This window comes from Procambarus clarkii, chromosome 93 (assembly GCF_040958095.1).
Source record: "Procambarus clarkii isolate CNS0578487 chromosome 93, FALCON_Pclarkii_2.0, whole genome shotgun sequence".
NCBI lineage: Eukaryota > Metazoa > Arthropoda > Malacostraca > Decapoda > Cambaridae > Procambarus > Procambarus clarkii.
The window spans coordinates 9,190,474-9,210,866 of NC_091242.1; the positions used below are offsets into that span (position 1 = coordinate 9,190,474).

General features: G+C 40.4%; 2 protein-coding genes across 7 annotated transcripts in view; one reads left to right on the plus strand and one right to left on the minus strand.

Moving 5' to 3' along the window:
* Positions 1-4,751, plus strand: part of LOC123746817 (uncharacterized) — a 42,731-nt gene extending 37,980 nt beyond the window's left edge. For all 6 annotated transcript variants that reach the window (XM_045728593.2, XM_069319629.1, XM_045728591.2 and 3 more), the window contains one exon: positions 1-4,751. This exon is cut by the window's left edge and continues 1,496 nt beyond it. In XM_045728593.2, the coding sequence (XP_045584549.1) occupies positions 1-2,899 (2,899 nt within the window). In that variant the 3' untranslated portion in view covers positions 2,900-4,751.
* A 4,649-nt stretch (positions 4,752-9,400) lies between these two features.
* Positions 9,401-20,393, minus strand: part of LOC123746770 (CDK5 regulatory subunit-associated protein 3) — a 37,508-nt gene continuing 26,515 nt past the window's right edge. The window contains exons 10-11 of the mRNA XM_069319630.1: positions 17,760-17,965; positions 9,401-16,516 (exon numbers count right to left, since the gene is read on the minus strand). Coding sequence (XP_069175731.1) covers positions 16,267-16,516; positions 17,760-17,965 — 456 coding nt within the window. The 3' untranslated portion in view covers positions 9,401-16,266. The remainder of the gene's footprint in view (positions 16,517-17,759; positions 17,966-20,393) is intronic.

Consider the following 20,393-nt stretch of genomic DNA (forward strand, 5'->3'; position numbering starts at 1 on the left):
CTATACAAAGAATTATGGCACACTGACTCAGACTGGCTGGATTCTTGAGGATGAAGAAATAACTAAGCAAAACATATTATGTCAACAAATAATGTCTCCTAAAAAAAGTATGCATCTACAAGTTCATAAACCAGCTAATGAGGTTTCACAAACAATGTGCATTGACGTGGATCCCGAGTCGCTACTAATAGACAGAGATGACAGGTACCTCCAGTGCTACGTCAACGGTAAATACACTAAGCATGAGCAGACGGAGGACTCAGGCTGCCAGTATGAGCTGAAAGTAAATAGCCAGGGCTTCTACCAGTGCCTGGCCTGGGCGCAGCCGCCCCTCACACTGGCATACTCCAATGTCATTCTTCACAGGGATCACAGAACATATACGTTTGTTGTGACACTTTCGCAGGACACTGGCTACGAACCAGAGTATCACGACAGCACCTTCAGGAAAAAGCAAAAACGTCAAAGCTCGCCAGAAACATGTACTGATGTTTTCATGGCAAGCTTGAAGAACATCAGATTGGCGAATCAGTTACGGTTTAACTCAAGAAATTTATTTTATCTTCCTGATCCAAATGATGGCAAACTTTTACATAACTTTCACCTTGAGTGTGAACTAAAGGAAACTGATTCAAATTTATTGGAAAAACAACTTTTTGAGACTCTCATTGAAATGCTTCCTAATGGCAAACAATTCTCAAACTGCACTTTGATGGGCATTCGGAGCACCGTAGGGTGTTCCGCAGACACTACACACAACTATGGCTTCAACTCTACTAGGAATCTCACATGGCCAGCAACCCAAGGAAATTCTGTTGTGATACCTAAAGAACTCTGCATAACATACGAGGGAGAGCCAGTCACGAGAGAGTGTTTGGGTAACTTTTATGAGGGCTACTACTGGAGTGTTGCGGGAAACTGTACAGGAGAGCCCTCACAGGTAACACAAAGACTCTGGGAAATCAATAGTGACCCAAAAAGATATTTAGAATTTCCTTCTAATTCATCTACATCATTGGCCGAACTCACTACTGACAGCTTGCAGTTACAACCCGTCGACATACATTTCATAGCTAAAACATTAGAGTCGTTTTCTAAAGTTGAAAGCCCTAGATGGCTTAGCTTAGATGAAATAGTAGAGACCATCAATAACGTAATGGGAGCCAATTCTTCAGTTTTCGAGCCAGTACAGATGAAACTTAATTCTTCTAGTACGCTTTTGGAAGCCTTTGAACAGCTGACATTCCAAGTGGAACTCCCAAGCAAAAAAGGAGACCAGATGAAGAACTCCTCAAGAAAGCTCATCTCAGTTGAGCGTCTTGATTTGGAGGTGAATTCAACGATTGTCGGGTACAAGTCCCGTGAGCAAGGGGAGGGTGATGGGCGGGTGGAGACCCTAGTAAAGGGTGTTGTCCAATCAGACCTGCTCGATGCTGAGGCCGCCATCATCCTCCCAAGCAACCTCACTTACACAGTTGCATCCAAGACAGCCAGAGAGGCTACAAACAGAGTTCGTGAGGATAAAAAGGTTTCAATGACTTTTGCTGTTTATAGAAATGAAAAATTATTTCAAGATAACATATCTCTTGTCAACTACACAGTCAATAGCCGAATTATTCAAGCTTCATTCAAAGGAGAGGCAGTTAGAAATTTGGAATACCCAATAAAAATTTACTTCAAGCCTCATTTGCCTGGTAATGATACCAAGTGTGTCTTCTGGGACTTCAAGAAGAATGAGGGTCGGGGAGGATGGTCTGAGGAAGGCTGCAGGCAGGGGGGACGCGTGGGCGACCACCACATCTGCCTCTGTACCCATCTTACCTGTTTTGCTCAGCTTATCAATTACGATAAAAACAGCAATTTCAACGATACTCACGAATTGATCCTGGATGCAATAACAATTATAGGATGCTGCTTATCCATTATAGGGCTTCTGCTGGTATTCACAACCTTCTTCCTGTTTAAGAAATGGCGACGTTCCCTGAGCAACAAGATCCTGGTTCACTTATCTTTCTCTGTATTCTGCAGTGTAGTAATTTTCCTGGCGGGCATCAACCAGACCTGGAATGATATATTGTGTCGGGGAGTGGCTGTCGGCCTCCACTACTTCCTACTCACTTCCTTTGCCTGGATGCTGGTGGAAGCTGTCCATCAGTACTTGAAGTTTGTCAAGGTTGTTGGAACATACATCCCAAGATTCCTATGGAAAGCCTCAGTTTGTGCATGGGGCATTCCACTTCTACCTATCCTGGTGGTGCTAGTGTACGACCCTTCCTTATACGACAGCAAGGAAGAATATACCAATGGAAAAATATGCTGGATGTCTGTTGATGGGTTCAAATATGCATTTTTACCTCCCCTGGTGGCGACAATGACAGCCAATTTAATTATCTTCAGTATGATCATCCACGGAGCAGTATGTGGTCGAGCCAGAGTCACCTCCACCATGCCTGAGAGAACATTGTTCATGAACCAATTCCGAATGGCCGTTTCTGTCTTTTTCTTGCTGGGTTTCACTTGGATATTTGGGTTATTAGCCGTCAGTCATGCTCGAACCGTGTTCTCTTATCTCTTTTGTATTTTCAATACTCTACAAGGGTTCTTCCTTTTCGTTTTCCACGTATTTCGAGAGCGTAGTGCTCGAAAGTACTGGAAAGACTTCCTTTCTGTGTTGACCCAAGATCCCGTGTCATCTACTCCCGGAAATTCAATGAACTTACCTCACTCGGGTCACTTCTGCGACCACCGAGACAGCGTTACTTTTGAAAAGTATGGCGGCATCCTGGTATTGCCTCAGGGTCTCGTCAGGCCACATCTGCGTCGCACTGTCAGGGGCAGTCTCCTTTCCGCCCGAACAGCTTCCACCTTGGTGCACTCCAGAGCAAGTTTCAGCCCCTGATCTGTTCAGCAGTGCCTTACGCTGATCAGATCAGGGGATTAAACTCTATCTTCTACGCTGCCGGTCAGTAACAGTTGTCACCTGACCATCCCTCGCATCAAGCCTCGAAGATACCTTAAATGAGAACCATCTACAAGGTGAAACGGTGTAAGGGATGCTACAACCAATGAATTCCTTTGGGTTAAGGTTGCTGTGAAGGTCTCGGCGAGGAGTGTGTATTTGTATACACATGAAGAACTGAATTCCATTACAGCAGTTACCCCCAACCACAAATAACAATAGAAACAAACATGTTACAGTTGAACACACAACCAGTTCTGTGTTAGTAAAATAATAATCAGTCTGTGAACTTGCACCTAGTGTGACTGTAGAGTGAAGAGAATAGGACCCATATAGTGTTGAGATGAGTAACACCCATGGCGACCGTGGGACCCCCATGGTGTGCAGGCGAGTGGGGCCCATAGTGTGATTTACAACTTACTGACTGGACTGTAACAGGTTACTCACTGAGCCATGACAAGTTCAATAATTGCCCGGAACGCTGTGCGTATTAGTGGCTTTAGGTATAGTATGTCCTAGCTCTATCTAGAAATCCAATGTTTGTAACTCATTTTGTAACTCATTAGTAACTGTTGTTACTGACTGTACTGTTAGTATCATGTTATTAATTGTACTGTGAGTAACATGTTACTGACTGAACTGTAACAAGTTTGACCGAACTGAGTAATAACTTGCTGACAGGATTACAAAGTTACACACAGGAAGTATTTAGTTAATAAAAACAGAGTAATGTCTAGTCTGTACTGGTAATTGACCACCGTACTTTGTATAATTATACTGTATTAGTTCCAGTTATAAGTAAATGCACGCACACACACACACACATTATATTATATTATATATATATTATATATATATATTATATATATATATATATATATATATATATATATATATATATATATATATATATATAATGTGTTCGTGCGCGCGTGTGTGTGTTTGCGTGAGTGCGTGCGTGTGTGTGTATGCGTGTGCATGTGTGCGTGCGTATTGTATATAATATTTATAAGTCACTGCCATAGGTTACTTACCATACTGAGAGGTTTCTCTCTCTAAGGGAAAAAGAGAAATACTCAAAGACAATGTATATATAAACACTTTAACCAAGAAGAAGAATGTTGGCATGGCATGAAGACGATGGTTCAAAACAATGATACTCACTATACCCTGATGACTACATATGATGAATACCGACTGAGGCCTTGTGGGAGATCGTCATCACTATATATATAATTAGTCACCCAAATCCTAAAGTGGGTAAATATGAGTCATGACAGGCCAATATGCATGCTTAAACATGTTTCATAATCTTACTGAACAAAAGTATTGACCATTCAGTTTTATGGCTGAAATGTATTTTGTGAAAAGATTCTTGACCCTCCTCTTCAGTTTATGAAATTACCTCTCCATCTCTTCCTCACATGTATCAATACACACATCCTCTCATTATGGAAGCAGTGTTGACTGCCAAGAAAGTATCCCTCTCACCTGACCCTCCTCCCACATGCCCACTCGGGGTCAGGCTGTACCAAAGAACGTGAGTGTGAGCTCTACTCACACAAGCTTGCCTTATACATTAAGCATTGTTTACTACTTATATATTTTGTAAATATTGCACTGTCTTCGTCTCATCCTGTTTTCACTATAATATTTTGAGGATACTTGGCAATTATTTGAAGCATAAACCTTCTCTACTCTTCCAAGAATCTCAAATATATTTGTAAATTATGAATCTTGCAATTTTACAGGAAAATGTCAAATATTTGTAAATACATCATTTACACATTTACGAAGTATTTTATTTCACGCAGTCCCATAAATTACTAAACAATACAACATATATGCCACACTTGATTGATGCCACAAGAGAGGCCTAGTATCAACCCTCATGCTCAGATAAATTAAATAAGAGATATACAACATAAGTAAAATTGATCTAAGATTTTAAAATACATTAAAGTTTTTGAGCAACATATGTCTCGCCGGTACAGAATATTTACAGTAATGTTCGGCAAATTATCAGTGATTTATTTTAACTACAGTTGTATGTCTGTTTTATGTAGTGTTACAGTCTGTAGGCTATTATTAGTATTGTAACTATTGTATTACAATTATTAGGCTATTATTAAAGAAATCTTGTTCTATTGTATTGCTACAATGCCTATTACTACAGTAGTCTTGTTGCTACTGTATTGCTAAAATGGCTATTACTACAGTTCTCTAGTTAGTACTGTATTACTATAATGACTATTACTACATTACTCTTGTTGCTACTGTATTGCTACAATGGCTATTACTGCAGTAATCTTGTTGCAACTGAATACCTACAATGGCTATTACTACAATACTCTTGTTGCTACTGTATTGATACAATGGCTATTACTACAGTGCTCTGTTGCTACTGTATTGCTACAATGGCTATTACTACAAAGCTCTGTTGCTAATGTATTGCTACAATAGCTATTGCTACAATACTCTTGTTGCTACAATGGTTATTACAACAATACTCTTGTTGCTACTGTATTGCTACAATAAATGGGCTACTACTAACAGTACTCTTGATATTAATGTATTTCTACAGCAAAGGGATGCTACAACAACTGGTACTATTGTATTGATACAACTGCTGCACTACAACGATGCAAATTTAAAAACTTATTTAATAAATAATATAATTACAGTAGTTAAATTAATAAATAATATTTATAATTAGCTAATTTCTTTTTACAAAGTTCAGGTACATTATTTAGACAAGAAAACAGTAAGGAATTACCAAAATGAAATTAGTAATAATAATAATACTGATCAACATCATTAAAATTATGTCACATTACAGCAGTGCTCATTATGACATTATATTTAATAAATCATCCGAGTCACTGTGAGACTCATCGAGTCCCATGGAGGTGAACAACTCATCTTCCCCAGGATGCAAGCCACAACAGTTGCCTAACTCCAGGGGACCAATTTCCTGCGAGGTGAAGAGGTGCATCAGGTGTAAGGAAACATGAACAAACAAGTCCTGTACGGGAATCCCAACTCTTCACCAACTTCCTTGAAATTTAGTCAATTCTGATTTTGAAAATTTATTCCAGCTTGACTGAACAAATATATCACAAAAATAGCTTAAATTTTAGGACAAATAACTTATGAAGCTTACCATTAATTAATGCCATAAATAGGCTAAACAAATTAACATATAACCCAGCAGTTGTAAGTACAACTGAGATTACAGCTGCTGGGCTACTGTTGTTACTACTGTGGTTACAACAGCTGGGCTACTGTTGTTACTGCTGTGGTTACAGCAGCTGGGCTACTGTTGTTACTACTGTGGTTACAGCTGCTGGGCTACTGTGGTTACTACTGTGGTTACAGCAGCTGGCCTACTGTTGCTACAATTGCTGGGCTACTGTGGTTACTACTGTGGTTACAGCTGTTGGGCTACTGTTGTTACTACTGTGGTTACAGCGATTGGGCTACTGTTGTTACTACTGTGATTAGAGCTGCTGGGCTACTGTTGTTACTACTGTGGTTACAGCTGTTGGGCTACTGTTGTTACTACTGTGATTACAGCTGTTGGGCTACTGTTGTTACTACTGTGATTACAGCTGCTGGGCTACTGTTGTTACAGCAGCTGGGCTACTGTTGTTACAGCTGTTGGGCTACTGTTGTTACTACTGTGGTTACAGCAGCTGGGCTACTGTTGTTACTACTGTGGTTACAGCTGCTGGGGTACTGTGGTTACAGCTGTTGGGCTACTGTTGTTACTACTGTGGTTACAGCTGTTGGGCTACTGTTGTTACAGCAGCTGGGCTACTGTTGTTACTACTGTGGTTACAGGTGTTGGGCTACTGTGGTTCCAGCTGTTGGGCTACTGTGGTTATTACTGTGGTTACAGCTGCTGAGCTACTGTTGTTACTACTGTGGTTACAGCTGCTGGGCCACTGTTGTTACTACTGTGGTTACAGCTGCTGGGCTACTGTTGTTACAGCAGCTGGGCTACTGTTGTTACTACTGTGGTTACAGCTGCTGGGCTACTGTTGTTACTACTGTGATTACAGCTGCTGAGCTACTGTGGTTACAGCTGCTGAGCTACTGTTGTTACTACTGTGGATACAGCTGCTGGGCTACTGTTGTTACTACTGTGGTTACAGCAGCTGAGCTACTGTGGTTACAGCTGCTGAGCTACTGTTGTTACTACTGTGGATACAGCTGCTGGGCTACTGTTGTTACTACTGTGGTTACAGCAGCTGAGCTACTGTGGTTACAGCTGCTGAGCTACTGTTGTTACTACTGTGGATACAGCTGCTGGGCTACTGTTGTTACTACTGTGGTTACAGCAGCTGAGCTACTGTGGTTACAGCAGCTGGGCTACTGTTGTTACTACTGTGGTTACAGCAGCTGGGCTACTGTTGTTACTACTGTGGTTACAGCAGCTGAGTTACTATTGTTACTACTGTCGTTACAGCAGCTGGGCTACTGTGGTTACAGCTACTGAGCTACTGTTGTTACTACTGTGGTTACAGCTGCTGAGCTACTGTTGTTACTACTGTGGTTACAGCAGCTGGGCTACTGTTGTTACTACTGTGGTTACAGAAGCTGGGCTATTGTTGTTACTACTGTGGTTACAGCTGCTGGGCTACTGTTGTTACTACTGTGGTTACAGCAGCTGGGCTACTGTTGTTACTACTGTGGTTACAGCTACTGAGCTACTGTTGTTACTACTGTGGTTACAGCAGCTGGGCTATTGTTGTTACTACAGTGGTTACAGCTGCTGGGCTACTGTTGTTACTACTGTGGTTACAGCTGCTGGGCTACTGTTATTACTACTGTGGTTACAGCTGCTGGGCTTCTGTTATTACTACTGTGGTTACAGCTGCTGGACTACTGCTATTACAGCTGCCAGACTACTGTTGTTACAGCTGCTGGGCTACTGTTGTTACAGCTGCCGGACTATTGTTAATACTCATAATTGAGTCAAAGCTGACGATCAGGAAAGGGCGGGTGATCAAGATAGTAAATGGAGGAGAGAACGTAGTTCTCCACCCAGCCAGGCAGAACTAACCCTGTATATCACGGAAGATGAACAGGCACAAAACCGGAGTGACAACGAACAGAATAACCGCCACTCAACACATCAACCTCAGAACTGAGGTTGGGTAGCCGGCGCGAGGGTTCTGGGGCTCCCCCTTCCCCTTCCTGGGGAGGGGGGAGCTGAGCAGACAGTGGTGCGGCGGCGGTTGTGATGTCATGCTTGTTTGCTTTTTTTCAGGTTGAGTTCTACGTGATAGCTCAGTTTTTGGTAGCAATTTTAACCAGGTGAAGTTTGTTTTGGAATGCCTACCTATCTGGGTGCCTAACCCAGTAGATGGCAGACACAGAATGCCAAGAATATAGGCCAACTACATGGGGGTTTCTACAGGCCAATGCTCCTCATGCCTCCCTGAGGGGGGCCAGGTTTTGGCTTGTGGTCCCTGGTAGGCTAGAACTACAATCGAATTAACTGATGCCACGGTCTAATACATACATATCAGCCCAGTATAGCTCCAGGGAGCTGGAGGGGGCTCTCCACAGAAAATGGTAAAATTCAAATGCAGTCTAATAAAAATATATTATAATTGGCAGCTCAAAACTGCCACGGGCATGCAAGATAATTTTTAGAAGACCACTGCTAAATTGGGCACATGCTCTTAAAAAGGTTTGCCCTCCTGGCCTAGAGGAACATCAATAAGCATAACAGGTACACTCTCCTCCTGATTATGGTAAGCCAAATCTAAAACAAAATATATCATCTTCCTTTTACACGCCCAGATTACTTCTTGCAAGTGTGTACTGTAATTGGAGCCACTTCCATTTGGAACCTGTATACATGAAACCTGTTTCTTGTGCATTACCTAAAGTAGATACATTTTATTATAAATTATCTAACTCTTTGCAACTTAGACCATGCTTATCCAAGCAGCAACCGACCTCAAAAATGTATTAATAAATATTAGCGTATTTTGTATTCAAAATTAGTATTTTCTTGTCTAAATTAATATATATATTAGAATTTGTGTATAATTAGACAAAGGTCAAGTGTTTAGGTTCTGTTGGCAATTATATGCACTTGCTGTTCAAGGATGAAGCATTTAGAAACGTGCAATTTAAACAAGAGGTCATGGGTGAACGACGTTTAAGGAAGGTTTGAATGTCATTAGTGTCATCACATGTGTAAAGTGTTTACATTCATAAATAGAGGACTTGGCAGCCTGATTAACAAGCATTTAGTCACTGAATGTGAGGACTGGGTTCTTTTTAAATTTGTATCTTTAGTACAGTACCATATTGTATGGCAATTACCAAAACTGAAATATGTTAAGACATCTGAGGGTAAATTTTGAATGCATCATGATAATACAAATAGTGACAACTATTTTTGGTTAATAAGTAACTTGATTCTAATGCATTTCAAATAATAATTTATTATTCACATTGTTTAAACAAAAAATATAATCTCTCTCTCCCGTCTCCCTCCAAATTTCCAACAACAGGAAGAACTAGAAATATCTTGGGTAACCATTAGTAGTGTGTTATGAGTGTATGAATAATCTTCGTGTGTGTATATATACATCAATATTTATTTGATAATTACAACATTTAATTTCCTTGGAATATCATAATGTTAGAGTTTTATTATGTCATGATTTTATTGTTACCTTCAACCCTTTTATACCTGATCAATACTCTTGATAACACCATCTGATGCCAGCATCCTATTTGGTGTAGTCTTAAACTCATGCAGGCGATGAGTCACAATAACGTGGCTGAAGAAATGATGACCAAATCACAACTCAGAAGATGGAGAAGTGACGATATTTCGGTCCGTCCCGGACCATCATCTAGTCGTTAGTACCATTATCAAGATAATTATCACAACTTTATAATGGTCCAGGATGGATCGAAAGAATGGTGCTTAATAGATTATTGTATAGAGTTAAAGAGCACATGTCACCTGATATCAATGGTTTCACACATGGTAAAAGTGTACACAACTGTATCACAACCTTTCTTACTGTTCATAGAGATAAAAGGCACAAGTACACAACATTTCTTGATTTAAAAAATGCCTTTGATATTGCTAATAGGGAAGTGATTATGTATGAATTAGCGAGAATGGATATAGGGGGACATTTATTATAATGGATACGAGGCTATCTTACCAACCGGAAGTCTTCTGCACTGTTCCAAGGCTACAAGAGTGAAACTAAATTAATGCAACTAGGCACCCCACAAGGAGGAGTACTCAGTCCTACCTTGTTTAATGTTCTAATTAATGCCTTACTAAAATCAATCCCAACTAGTCCGGTAAACATCATTATCAGCTATGCGGATGACATCCTTGTACATACTAAATCCCACTGCAAAATGCAAACAATCTTAAATTGTATACATACAGCTTGTGAGAGCCTTGGTCTTGTAATCAACCCTGCTAAAACTAAGGTATTTAACAGACGAATTGGCAACCGCAAAAGTGTACCACGAAAACTTAAGATAGATAACATACCAATAGACTATGTCTCTTCTTTCAAATACCTTGGTGTCTCTGTCCATTGTACCTCAACTGCAGTCAATAAGTTACATCAACAATGTAGAGACAGACTCAAGGCTCTCAGAACTGTAGTGGGGTACAGCATTTTTGCTATTCTAATATTAGAATAGCAAAAATGATGTATTTAGCATATATAAGGTCTCTGATAGACTATCATGCACCAGCTTTGGTCCTGCAAAATGGTAAAAGTATTGATAGACTGGAAAAAATGCAAAATGAAGCACTCGGAATTGTACTTGGCTGTCCTTTAACTACCAAAGTTCTCAACATGTGGAAAGAATTAAATATACTTAGCATTAGAGATAGAATATTTGAAATTAATCTTATGATAGGACTAAAGCTTCTGCGTGATAACAAAAACAACACTGTGTCAGTTGCACTGTTAGAACACATACGAAATGGAACTAGCGAGTCTAAATGGATTCAAAGAACAGCCACTCATATTAAAATAATGGGACTGCACGATATATATACAGATGAAAGAGTACAGCACTTCCTTCCACCCTGGCAGATGGTATCTTTTGACATCCTGACCCATGCATACCCCACCAAGAAACTAATCACAAACAACCCTCATGCTCAGCTTGCTGCTAAATTAAGCACCATTGAACACATTCACAATATACAAGCTGAAAACAACATAGCACAGACCATATACACTGACGGATCACTCAATACAGCTTCAGGGAGGGCAGGAAGTGCTGTTATTGCTCATCAGCCAGATGGTAGCACAATTCAAAGGAATATCCGAATTAGTAACTGGGCATCTACAATGCAAGCCGAGTTGGTAGCAATACTGGTAGCACTCGAAATTATTGACAACACTGAAGTAGACAGCTTAATTATTTCCGACTCTCTTTCCTCACTACGAGCAATAAACAGTTTGCAATCAAGTAATAACGTGCTTGTCTTGGAAGCTAGACGTAGATATATAAGGATACTTAGATAGAGGGTAAATATAAAAATGTTGTAGATTCCTTCTCACATTGGCCTGCAGGAACATGACAAAGTTGACACCCTTGCTAAGGCTGCAGTAAATAAAGACAATATTGAACGGAATCTTGAGTTATCAAATAAATCTCTTACAAGTGTCATTAGACGAGAACTCCTGGATGGATTTGAAGAAAGTACAACAGTGCAAACTGGCACTAGCAGGTCCATTGTTCATCACAATGAAATGTGTGAAGTAAAACATATGTATGGGGCAAGTAACAAAGTCAGTAGACTAACAGATGTTGTCACAGCTTGTATAAGACTTGGCTACAAGTACCTCTGGCAGTTCGGCTTGTATAGGGATCTAGATGAAGTAAAGTGTAAAGTGTGTGGACAAAGACAGGGACACACACTCAAACACTATATCTTGGATTGTAGTAAAATTGAGCCATTTAGAGATAAATCTAAGCTCAATCTGTATGATATGGCAACCTATCTTATTACCATGGATAAACTACCTGAAATCCTTGCACTGTATCCACATTTCGCTTCCAGTAGATAAACGACATATGAGATTCAGAAACAAGTAGTGTATTGTGAGGACTAATAATAAACAGAAGCTCCCCTATGACTTTGTAATATCCCCATTGGTCAAACTATTATGTATTAGCGATAAGACCTACCATTGATGTATAATGACTTACTGTAAATATATAGCTCTTGAAATAGCACTTTCTCTGTAACTAGCTGACATTATAACTATAAGGTGTGAAGGATAGATGAAATTGTTTATATAATAATCTAAGATGAGGTCTGATAAAGACCTTTTGTGCCTTCTGTAATGCTTTTTGCACTACCGCTTAGAGGATGAGTATGGGGTGCACAATAAACTAGCTGCCTTCGGCGACAACAATCAAATCAAAATCATCGCTTCTCCACCTTCCGAGTTGTGGTTTGGTCTTCACTAAACTAGTTTTACAAGGCAGTGCTTTGCTCGTTTGTCCAGATGACTAACTTACATGTCAATTGTTTAACATTTTTGCAAACTGGGTTTCGGTGCTTAATAATTAAAAAAATAATTTCCCCTCTCACTGTGGCGATTCCATTTTGCCCCATTCTTTACTTGGATCATTATGAGGCAATATAAAAATATTACAACTTAAAATTTGCAATTACATTTAGATCTATAGAAAAAATAATTACCTGTTATTTCTGGTGGTACTATTCCCCAAAAACTTACAATACAAAATGTAGTTATACAGTATTTTAGTTTTATAATAGAATCTATTTTCCAAGTACCTGTACTGTAACTCAACACCAGGCTATAAATATTCAATATGTATTAAACATCATCATAAATACAAGTAGTACACATGTTCAAAAAATTACACACACATTATATTCAAAAAGCAAAATAAATTATTCTCTATTTTTTCAAAATTTATTTTCTCCTTTGTGTGATGCTTTCTTGTAATAAATAAAAAACATCTAAAAAACAAAACAAAAGTAATTTGTTACATTTATCATTAATCATGACTGTATATCGGTAAAAATAGTGAGCACGTCTTGCGCAGGATCTTATTCCCATATTGCTGACCACTTCCCTGTAGTCACTGACAGGCAGGGCTGGATCTAACTGTTCTGAGGCCTCACCAAGAAAAGTGTCGCTATTCAAAGGCTGAACATATATATGTAGACAGCTCATATCATAATACTGTATATGTAATGATTAATTATCAAAGTTATATTATGCATTACTCCAAGTATTATCTGATGTGTGTCCATTTTTATGGTACAAAAAAAAAAAATTCTGGTGGGCCCTAGGCCATATAGCCTCCTTGGCCTATTGGGTAATTCAACCATATTGATAGTTAAGATATAAGTCTGCTGTATCTGCTGGTGTCTGTTTCTTATGTTGCTAACTGGTTCAAATTATTTTGGATGTATTTTGCAAACTAATATATCGTAGTGAAACAATTTTTTTTCACTATTCAGCTCTCACCAAGTATTGCTGTAAAATGATTAAGACTGAATCCTTTAATTCCTTGAAATGAAAAGGTAACAGCAAAGATTAAAATTTTTAAGATTTCTTATTTCATACGTGTAATACCAGGGGTATATTAGGTGTAGTTCATAAAACAAGATTTGAAAATAAAATTACTGAACTATTTGTTAGATATAAATAAATGGGAAACATATGCTAAACTATATAAAAAAAAATTATAGAAATCCTCCTCCCCCTTGCATAGAAAATTTTTGAAATAATAAAAGATCCTTTTCTGGTGGACCCTCAGTAGCTTTTAGAGATTAAGTACTAGAAGCTACAGAAATTACAGAAAAATCAGGGAAGCTTAAGAATAAGAGATCAACACAAAACTGAGGAAAATCCATCATAAAGAATAGGTGCAACAAAACAAGTGACTGTTTGTAAATTAATAACCCAGAGGTAAACACAACTATTTACTGTTTCAGGATATAAATACCTCAGCAACATGTGCCTGACCTCCATCAGATGACAGCACAGGTCACTCTGAGTCTCATCCAGCCGGCTTCATCATTAACAAACTGTCTAAACAGAACTCTACAATACCCATACTGGAAAGAAGATAACAGGGCAGAAATGGAAAGTTACTGAAAGCCCAACAGAAAAGGGATTTTTATTACAGTTAACACTGTTTCAGAAAGGGCCCACTCAATAGGTTCCTTACAAAAGTGCCCAATAGCTTCTACTACAAAAGTAGTAGAAGAGGCTGCCTTTCTAAACAAAGATAAAGCTCCAAGCAAAGTGACACCAGTCTTTACACCTACTTTACAAATGAGCTGCAGCAAAACACAAAGAACCTGAAGAAAAAAAAATGGTGGACACCCTTAAATAAGAACCCCCATGGGAGCCAGAAAGCACAAACCTCACAGGGATGTGAAAGCTGAAACCAGAAAAAATCCTGGTGTCTCGCAAGACCAACAGAGGACCAAAGGCAAACCAGAGAAAGTCATAGGCATTGCAAGAAACTCTAGAAACCAACAGCTAACAAATACTGACTAAGTCAGATAACTTCTGGCAACAAAACCCAGAAACAAACCACAACTCATGAACAAAATGCTTAACAAAATTTGAACTAGCCAGGAAAAAAACGTCACAGGGACAGTACACCACCACCAGGGATTTCAGAAACCCAGTAATGAGGGAGTCAACAATTTTGCCACAACAACTGACAGGTAGTCACAAAGTATGCCCTGTGCCAACTGAAAAGCAGCCAAAGATGAGATATGGAAGAGCAGCAGCTATATACACATATCCCCTGTTGGCAGAAAACTCTATGCCTTGTCAAACATCTGCTTAACACATAGTTAGGCAGATGTTTGTGTCCCCCCTCTGGAATCCCCCTACGAAGGCCACCACCAGACCCCCCACTTCACACAAAAACCAAATCAGTGCCAGACACTGTGCCTGAAGATCCAACCAGAGAATGAAAACTATCAACTTCACTCTGACCCCAGGCATTGTATCAGTATAGGCTAATGAAGATAAATGCCTGATGGAAGTATTAGGACTCAATATTCCAGTGTTCCCAGGCAAAGCAGGAACCAAAGCAGACATCCATTCATTGTCAAGGTTGAACCTAGAGTCTTAGACAGGGTATTTTTCCTGTGGCAATAATTTTTTGCCTTGTATACTTCAGTTACTAATTTATTTTAAGAAGTTGTTTGATTTGTTGCACATACCTTTTCGGGTGGGTATCCTCAGGTTTGGGTTGATCTAGGGCACCCAGAACACAATGGTGGGTCTCAGAGGCCTGGTACAATTACTAAGGCTTGGCAGTACTAGCAGTTAAGCTCAGAGAGCTACTGAAGGGGACTCCTCCTAAAAAATTCTAAAGATGGTATCCATAAAATTTATAATGAGATGAAAAAAGGCTGATCATAGCATTTGAAACACATTTGTTGTACAATACGTTTCACCTTTTCTTCAAGAGAGCCGCACACCCCCCTTCTATGCTACAAGTGGAAAACGTGGCACTAATTATGACCACATTTACTAAAATCTACATATTTCAATTTCATATCCAGTGTGTGTGTGTGTGTGTGTGTGTGTGTGTGTGTGTGTGTGTGTGTGTGTGTGTGTGTGTAATTACCTAAGTGTAGTTACAGGATGAGAGCTACGCTCGTGGTGTCCAGTCTTCCCAACACTCTTTGTCATATAACGCTTTGAAACTACTGTGTGTGTGTGTGTGTGTGTGTGTGTGTATTTTTTATTATATATATATATATACCTGTATATATATATATATATATATATATATATATATATATATATATATATATATATATATATATATATATATATATATATATATATATATATATATATATATGTATGTATGTATTTTTTTAAGAGTATAATTAGACTTTAATCCACGATGATACATAAACAAAACTGACATGTGAGGAGTCACAACCGAGGCATGAATAATTATATCTGCTGCTAACAGTGGTGAGTGTGGCCTTGTTCACACACGTGCTCCCGGCATCAATTTACACATTACTCTCAACTGATTTCTTACACTTAGCTATCAATTTTATAGCTATCTGTATCTGTGAAATATGTCTATGTAGATAAACATACCACATTTGAGTTGAAACTAGCTAGGATAATGAAATTTTATATTCAACTTTGATAAAAATTGGCAAAATGGTACTTTTCAAGGTTGAACAAATTGTTTGAGAAATATATGATGAAAATATTTTATTAAAACTTTTTAGTACCCATTAATGCAACTAATCACAACTGCATACTAAGATAAGCCCCCATCAAGTTCACTGGCCGGTTTTTATACCGTTTGGAAATATGCTCCTGAATGTGGGACTGGAGCTCCTTGGTGCGCTCAATGATCAATGCGAGCTTGGGCGTAAGAATGCGCTGTTCCTCCGCAGTGTCTTCTTTTCGTTGCACAGCAGACTGTTGGGATTCAGCTAGTTTGTCACCAATAGCAAGTTTGGATTTGAGAGAATCTGCCAGCCGATCCACATATCTGTAAAAATGAATTAAATGTTTAGCAGTCATTCAATACATACCATATGCATTTGTCCTGATGATTGATAACAAAATTATAAGGAGTCAAATTCAATAACACTCATTTTGGTTAAGTCTATGCCAAAACAACCACCTGATAATTGTAGCCACCACCGTTTCTGACTAAATGTGCCACATATAAAATTGTTTTAAAGTAAAACATTATCAGCATTACCCTATTGGGAGGTCACCATAACCTATGTTTTCCAAGACAAAGGTTAAGATGACCTTGTTTCCGTGATGGGTTATTTATGTTCGACTAAATTTAGTAATTTATCAACATAAATTCATAGTTTTTTTTTAATTGGCATAAAAAAGCTGTTCATGGGTTTTGGAGTTTGGGGTGCAATTAGCTGTGGGTGTAGCTCATACCAACCCCGAGGATTGCCTATTCCACGCTGGCAGCAGACATATTTTATCTATTGCTTCGCACCAGGGATCAGTTGCCTTGTGTTTCTCTTGGAAGTGTACATATATTTATCCTAAGGATAAATATAAAATGAATCCCAAGACCCCAGTCTTGGATCCTTTTAGAGTGTGGTGATGTCTTTGTCTGATCAGGTATGAGATGTGGAACTTGGCTCTGCCCCAGAGTTTTCACTTAGGATTTCAAGGGCTGGGGAGGAGCCACCTAGGTGGGTCCCTAGGTGCCATTCAACCTGTCCTGATCTCTGGCTTCTACTGCAGGGAATCTTCCCTATCCTTTGTTGCTGTTTGAGTTTGATTCCTCAGCTGCTTGTTCCTGGTTCCATTAGAGTCCTCAGATGGGAGTCCTCCCACAGAAACTGTACTAGAGTCAAACACAAAAGTGTATATATATACATGACATGACCCATTCTCCTGTTTAGAATGTACTTTTTGAAACACTGCAGATCATTATACATATATTGACATGCTGGACAATTAAATATTAGAATTTGGTACTATTCACTTTATGGAGCCCAAAAAACTAAAGCTAAACACCAAACTTAAATATTCCTAGGCCTAGCATAGTCATTAGCAACATAAATACAAAACGTTTTCCCCATGTCCAAATTCAATCATAGCAAATCCTACTTTATAATTGTCCATTACGTCAATATATGCATGATGGTCCACATCAATACAATAAGTAATATCTAAATGGGAGGATGGGCTGACAAAGGCATCAACAATAGCAGGGTCTACTACTCATTTAAACTTCAACTTGTATACTATGATACCTTGGTGACGAACTAATAAGATACAGATGCTGCAGCTTTGTTGTTGACAGTTTGGTCACTAAGGACTTGACTTGTGATAGCATTTCTCTCACTTGATCTGCTGTATGATCTTGGACTGATGGTGGTGCATTAGTGAACTGATTGAAGGAGAAAACAGAACCCTCACATTCTAGCTCTGAGAGACGCTGTCCTAGAAATCCTTCAAGCTGTGGGAAATGAAAATAATGTATAAAAATAAAGCAAATCTTAGTTTGGCTACATAAAAGGTATTTATTATGTGAAATTTTACTCGAGTGTGATTGAAGCTACGTACCTTGTTACAGCCTGGATTGATCAGAAGTGTTTGGATATAAAATCACACTTCCTAAAGATGGATACAATGCCAGTATCATCTAGATTGTCTTCAGTGGTACTTTATGTCTGCATAATAGTTGCTTTTAGTCATCACCTGGCTTTGTCTTGTTTTTTTAATACGAGTTTATCATCTAATGTAATTGGGTTCATAAAATTTTATGACATATATTGATGGTATTATGAACCATGTTCCTAACCAAGGCAATGACACACAGTTGGACCACCAAAACCTGAGCCCAAATATCAGTCCATGACATTACAAAAAACCATGCACAGAACCACAAACTTATGAACATTATGGGTCTGAGGGTACACCACAGGCTGGCTGAACTTGACAGTGTGGACAACTTGAGAAACACCCTGGAACAATGAACTTACAAACAAAGCCTCCTCCCTGTGCACTATTAGTAGTGCAGAGATAACAGGTAATGGACACAGCAAATTATGTATCCCCCAACTGAAAAAACTAAGGGGCTTATCTTGAGGTTATCTTGAGATGATTTCGGGGCTTAGTGTCCCCGCGGCCCGGTCCTCGACCAGGCCTCCACCCCCAGGAAGCAGCCCGTGACAGCTAACTAACTCCCAGGTACCTATTTACTGCTAGGTAACAGGGGCATCAGGGTAAAAGAAACTCAGCCCATTGTTTCTCGCCGGCGCCCGGGATCGAACCCGGGACTACAGGATCACACGTCCAGTGTTCTGTTCACTCAGCCACTGGCTCCAGCAAAAAAGAACCATGGAGAGAAGAGCTAAAATCCTGTTTAGAAACCAAGAAGGTTCGGGAGGAGTATGAGCAGGCTGGAGGTGAAAAACCCAACCGCTCGAGCAACAGCCGAATGATCCGGGACCCCCCAGAACACCTGAAGGCAGGACCGCAGCCACAGCAACACCTCCAGAGGGAGAGACACGGACACGGCCGAGAGTCCCAAACAAGATCCAGCCAGGTCCGAACCTGGGACAAAACCAGATTGGACTTCCTCTAGTTCACCAGGAACCCGAACCCGGCGAGCTAGGAAAGAACCACATCCCTGGCGAGCAGACAAGCGGACCTGCTGGGAGCCCATACCAGCCAGTTGTCGAGGTAGGCCAGAACAAGAAGTCTTAGCAGACGCAGATAAGTCACCACGACCCGGATAAGATGCATGAATATGCGAGGTGTCAGATTCAAGCCAAAAGGATGGCAACAAAAGTGGTAAGCCTGATGCCCCACTACAAAACCTAGCCAGTCCCTGAACCCTGGTCAAATAGGGGACATGCCATTACGTGTCCTTGAGGTCCAGGGACACCATCCAAGCACCCGGCTCCAAAAGAAGCCGAACCTGAGACAGAGTGGTCATCCGAAAGAAGGGGCAAGGAATCCAGGGGATCCGACGGGACAAGTCCAGAATGAACTGCAGATCCGCACAGTCCCGTTTCGGCATTGGGAACAGGCAAGAAACCCACCTGAGGGATGGGGTCGTTTAAACAATGCCCAAGCATACCCACACTGAGATGACCTGACGAAGCACAGGGAAAGAAGCCTGCCCCATCAGCCCCGAACCCCCCCCCCCTTCCCCCGAAGGAGGAGCCGCCACCCAATGCCACCATAGGCCGAATGACACAACCCAAAATGCCCACAAATCATGGGACCAAGTGCGATCAAACCGAGTGAGCAAAAACCCCCATTGATGGGACGATGTGGGGGAGGCTGCAAAAGGGCCAACGCCCCTTACGAGAAGCCTGCTAACGAACAGAGCAATCATCGCGCCAACCAGACGGCACCGGCTCCAAAGGCAATGTCGTCTCAGAAGCTGGCACCAATGGCCCAACTGGACCAGCAGAACCTCAAGCCCTGGCACGACTCTTCCGTGAAGATCCAGAACAGCTGTCCCGGAGAACCAATAAGTCCGACATAGGACGACAACTAGGCGAAGCCGCCTGCAGAAACCGTGTGACAGCAGACTCCGCAAACAGCAACAGACAAAACGGCGGTGAAAACCTAAGAGCGAGGGCCCAAGCGGATTCCAAGCAGAGAGCGAGCACAGCCTGAGTGAGAGAGCTACACGTGAGGTAAGAAACAAAGAACAGAGACATCGTCTCCTTCAAGATAGGTGTAAACAGCTTCAACAGTGCGGCTGATGCCTGAGCCGGCCGAGGATAGCACACCAGATGAAGGCCCGGCACTCAATGCCTCCATATCCTCCTCAAGCCATGTCAAAGACAGCTGGAGAAGGGAAAAGAAGCACAAGACCAAAACCAAATGCCCACGGGTGCACAAAACCTCAGCAACCAAGGACGCCT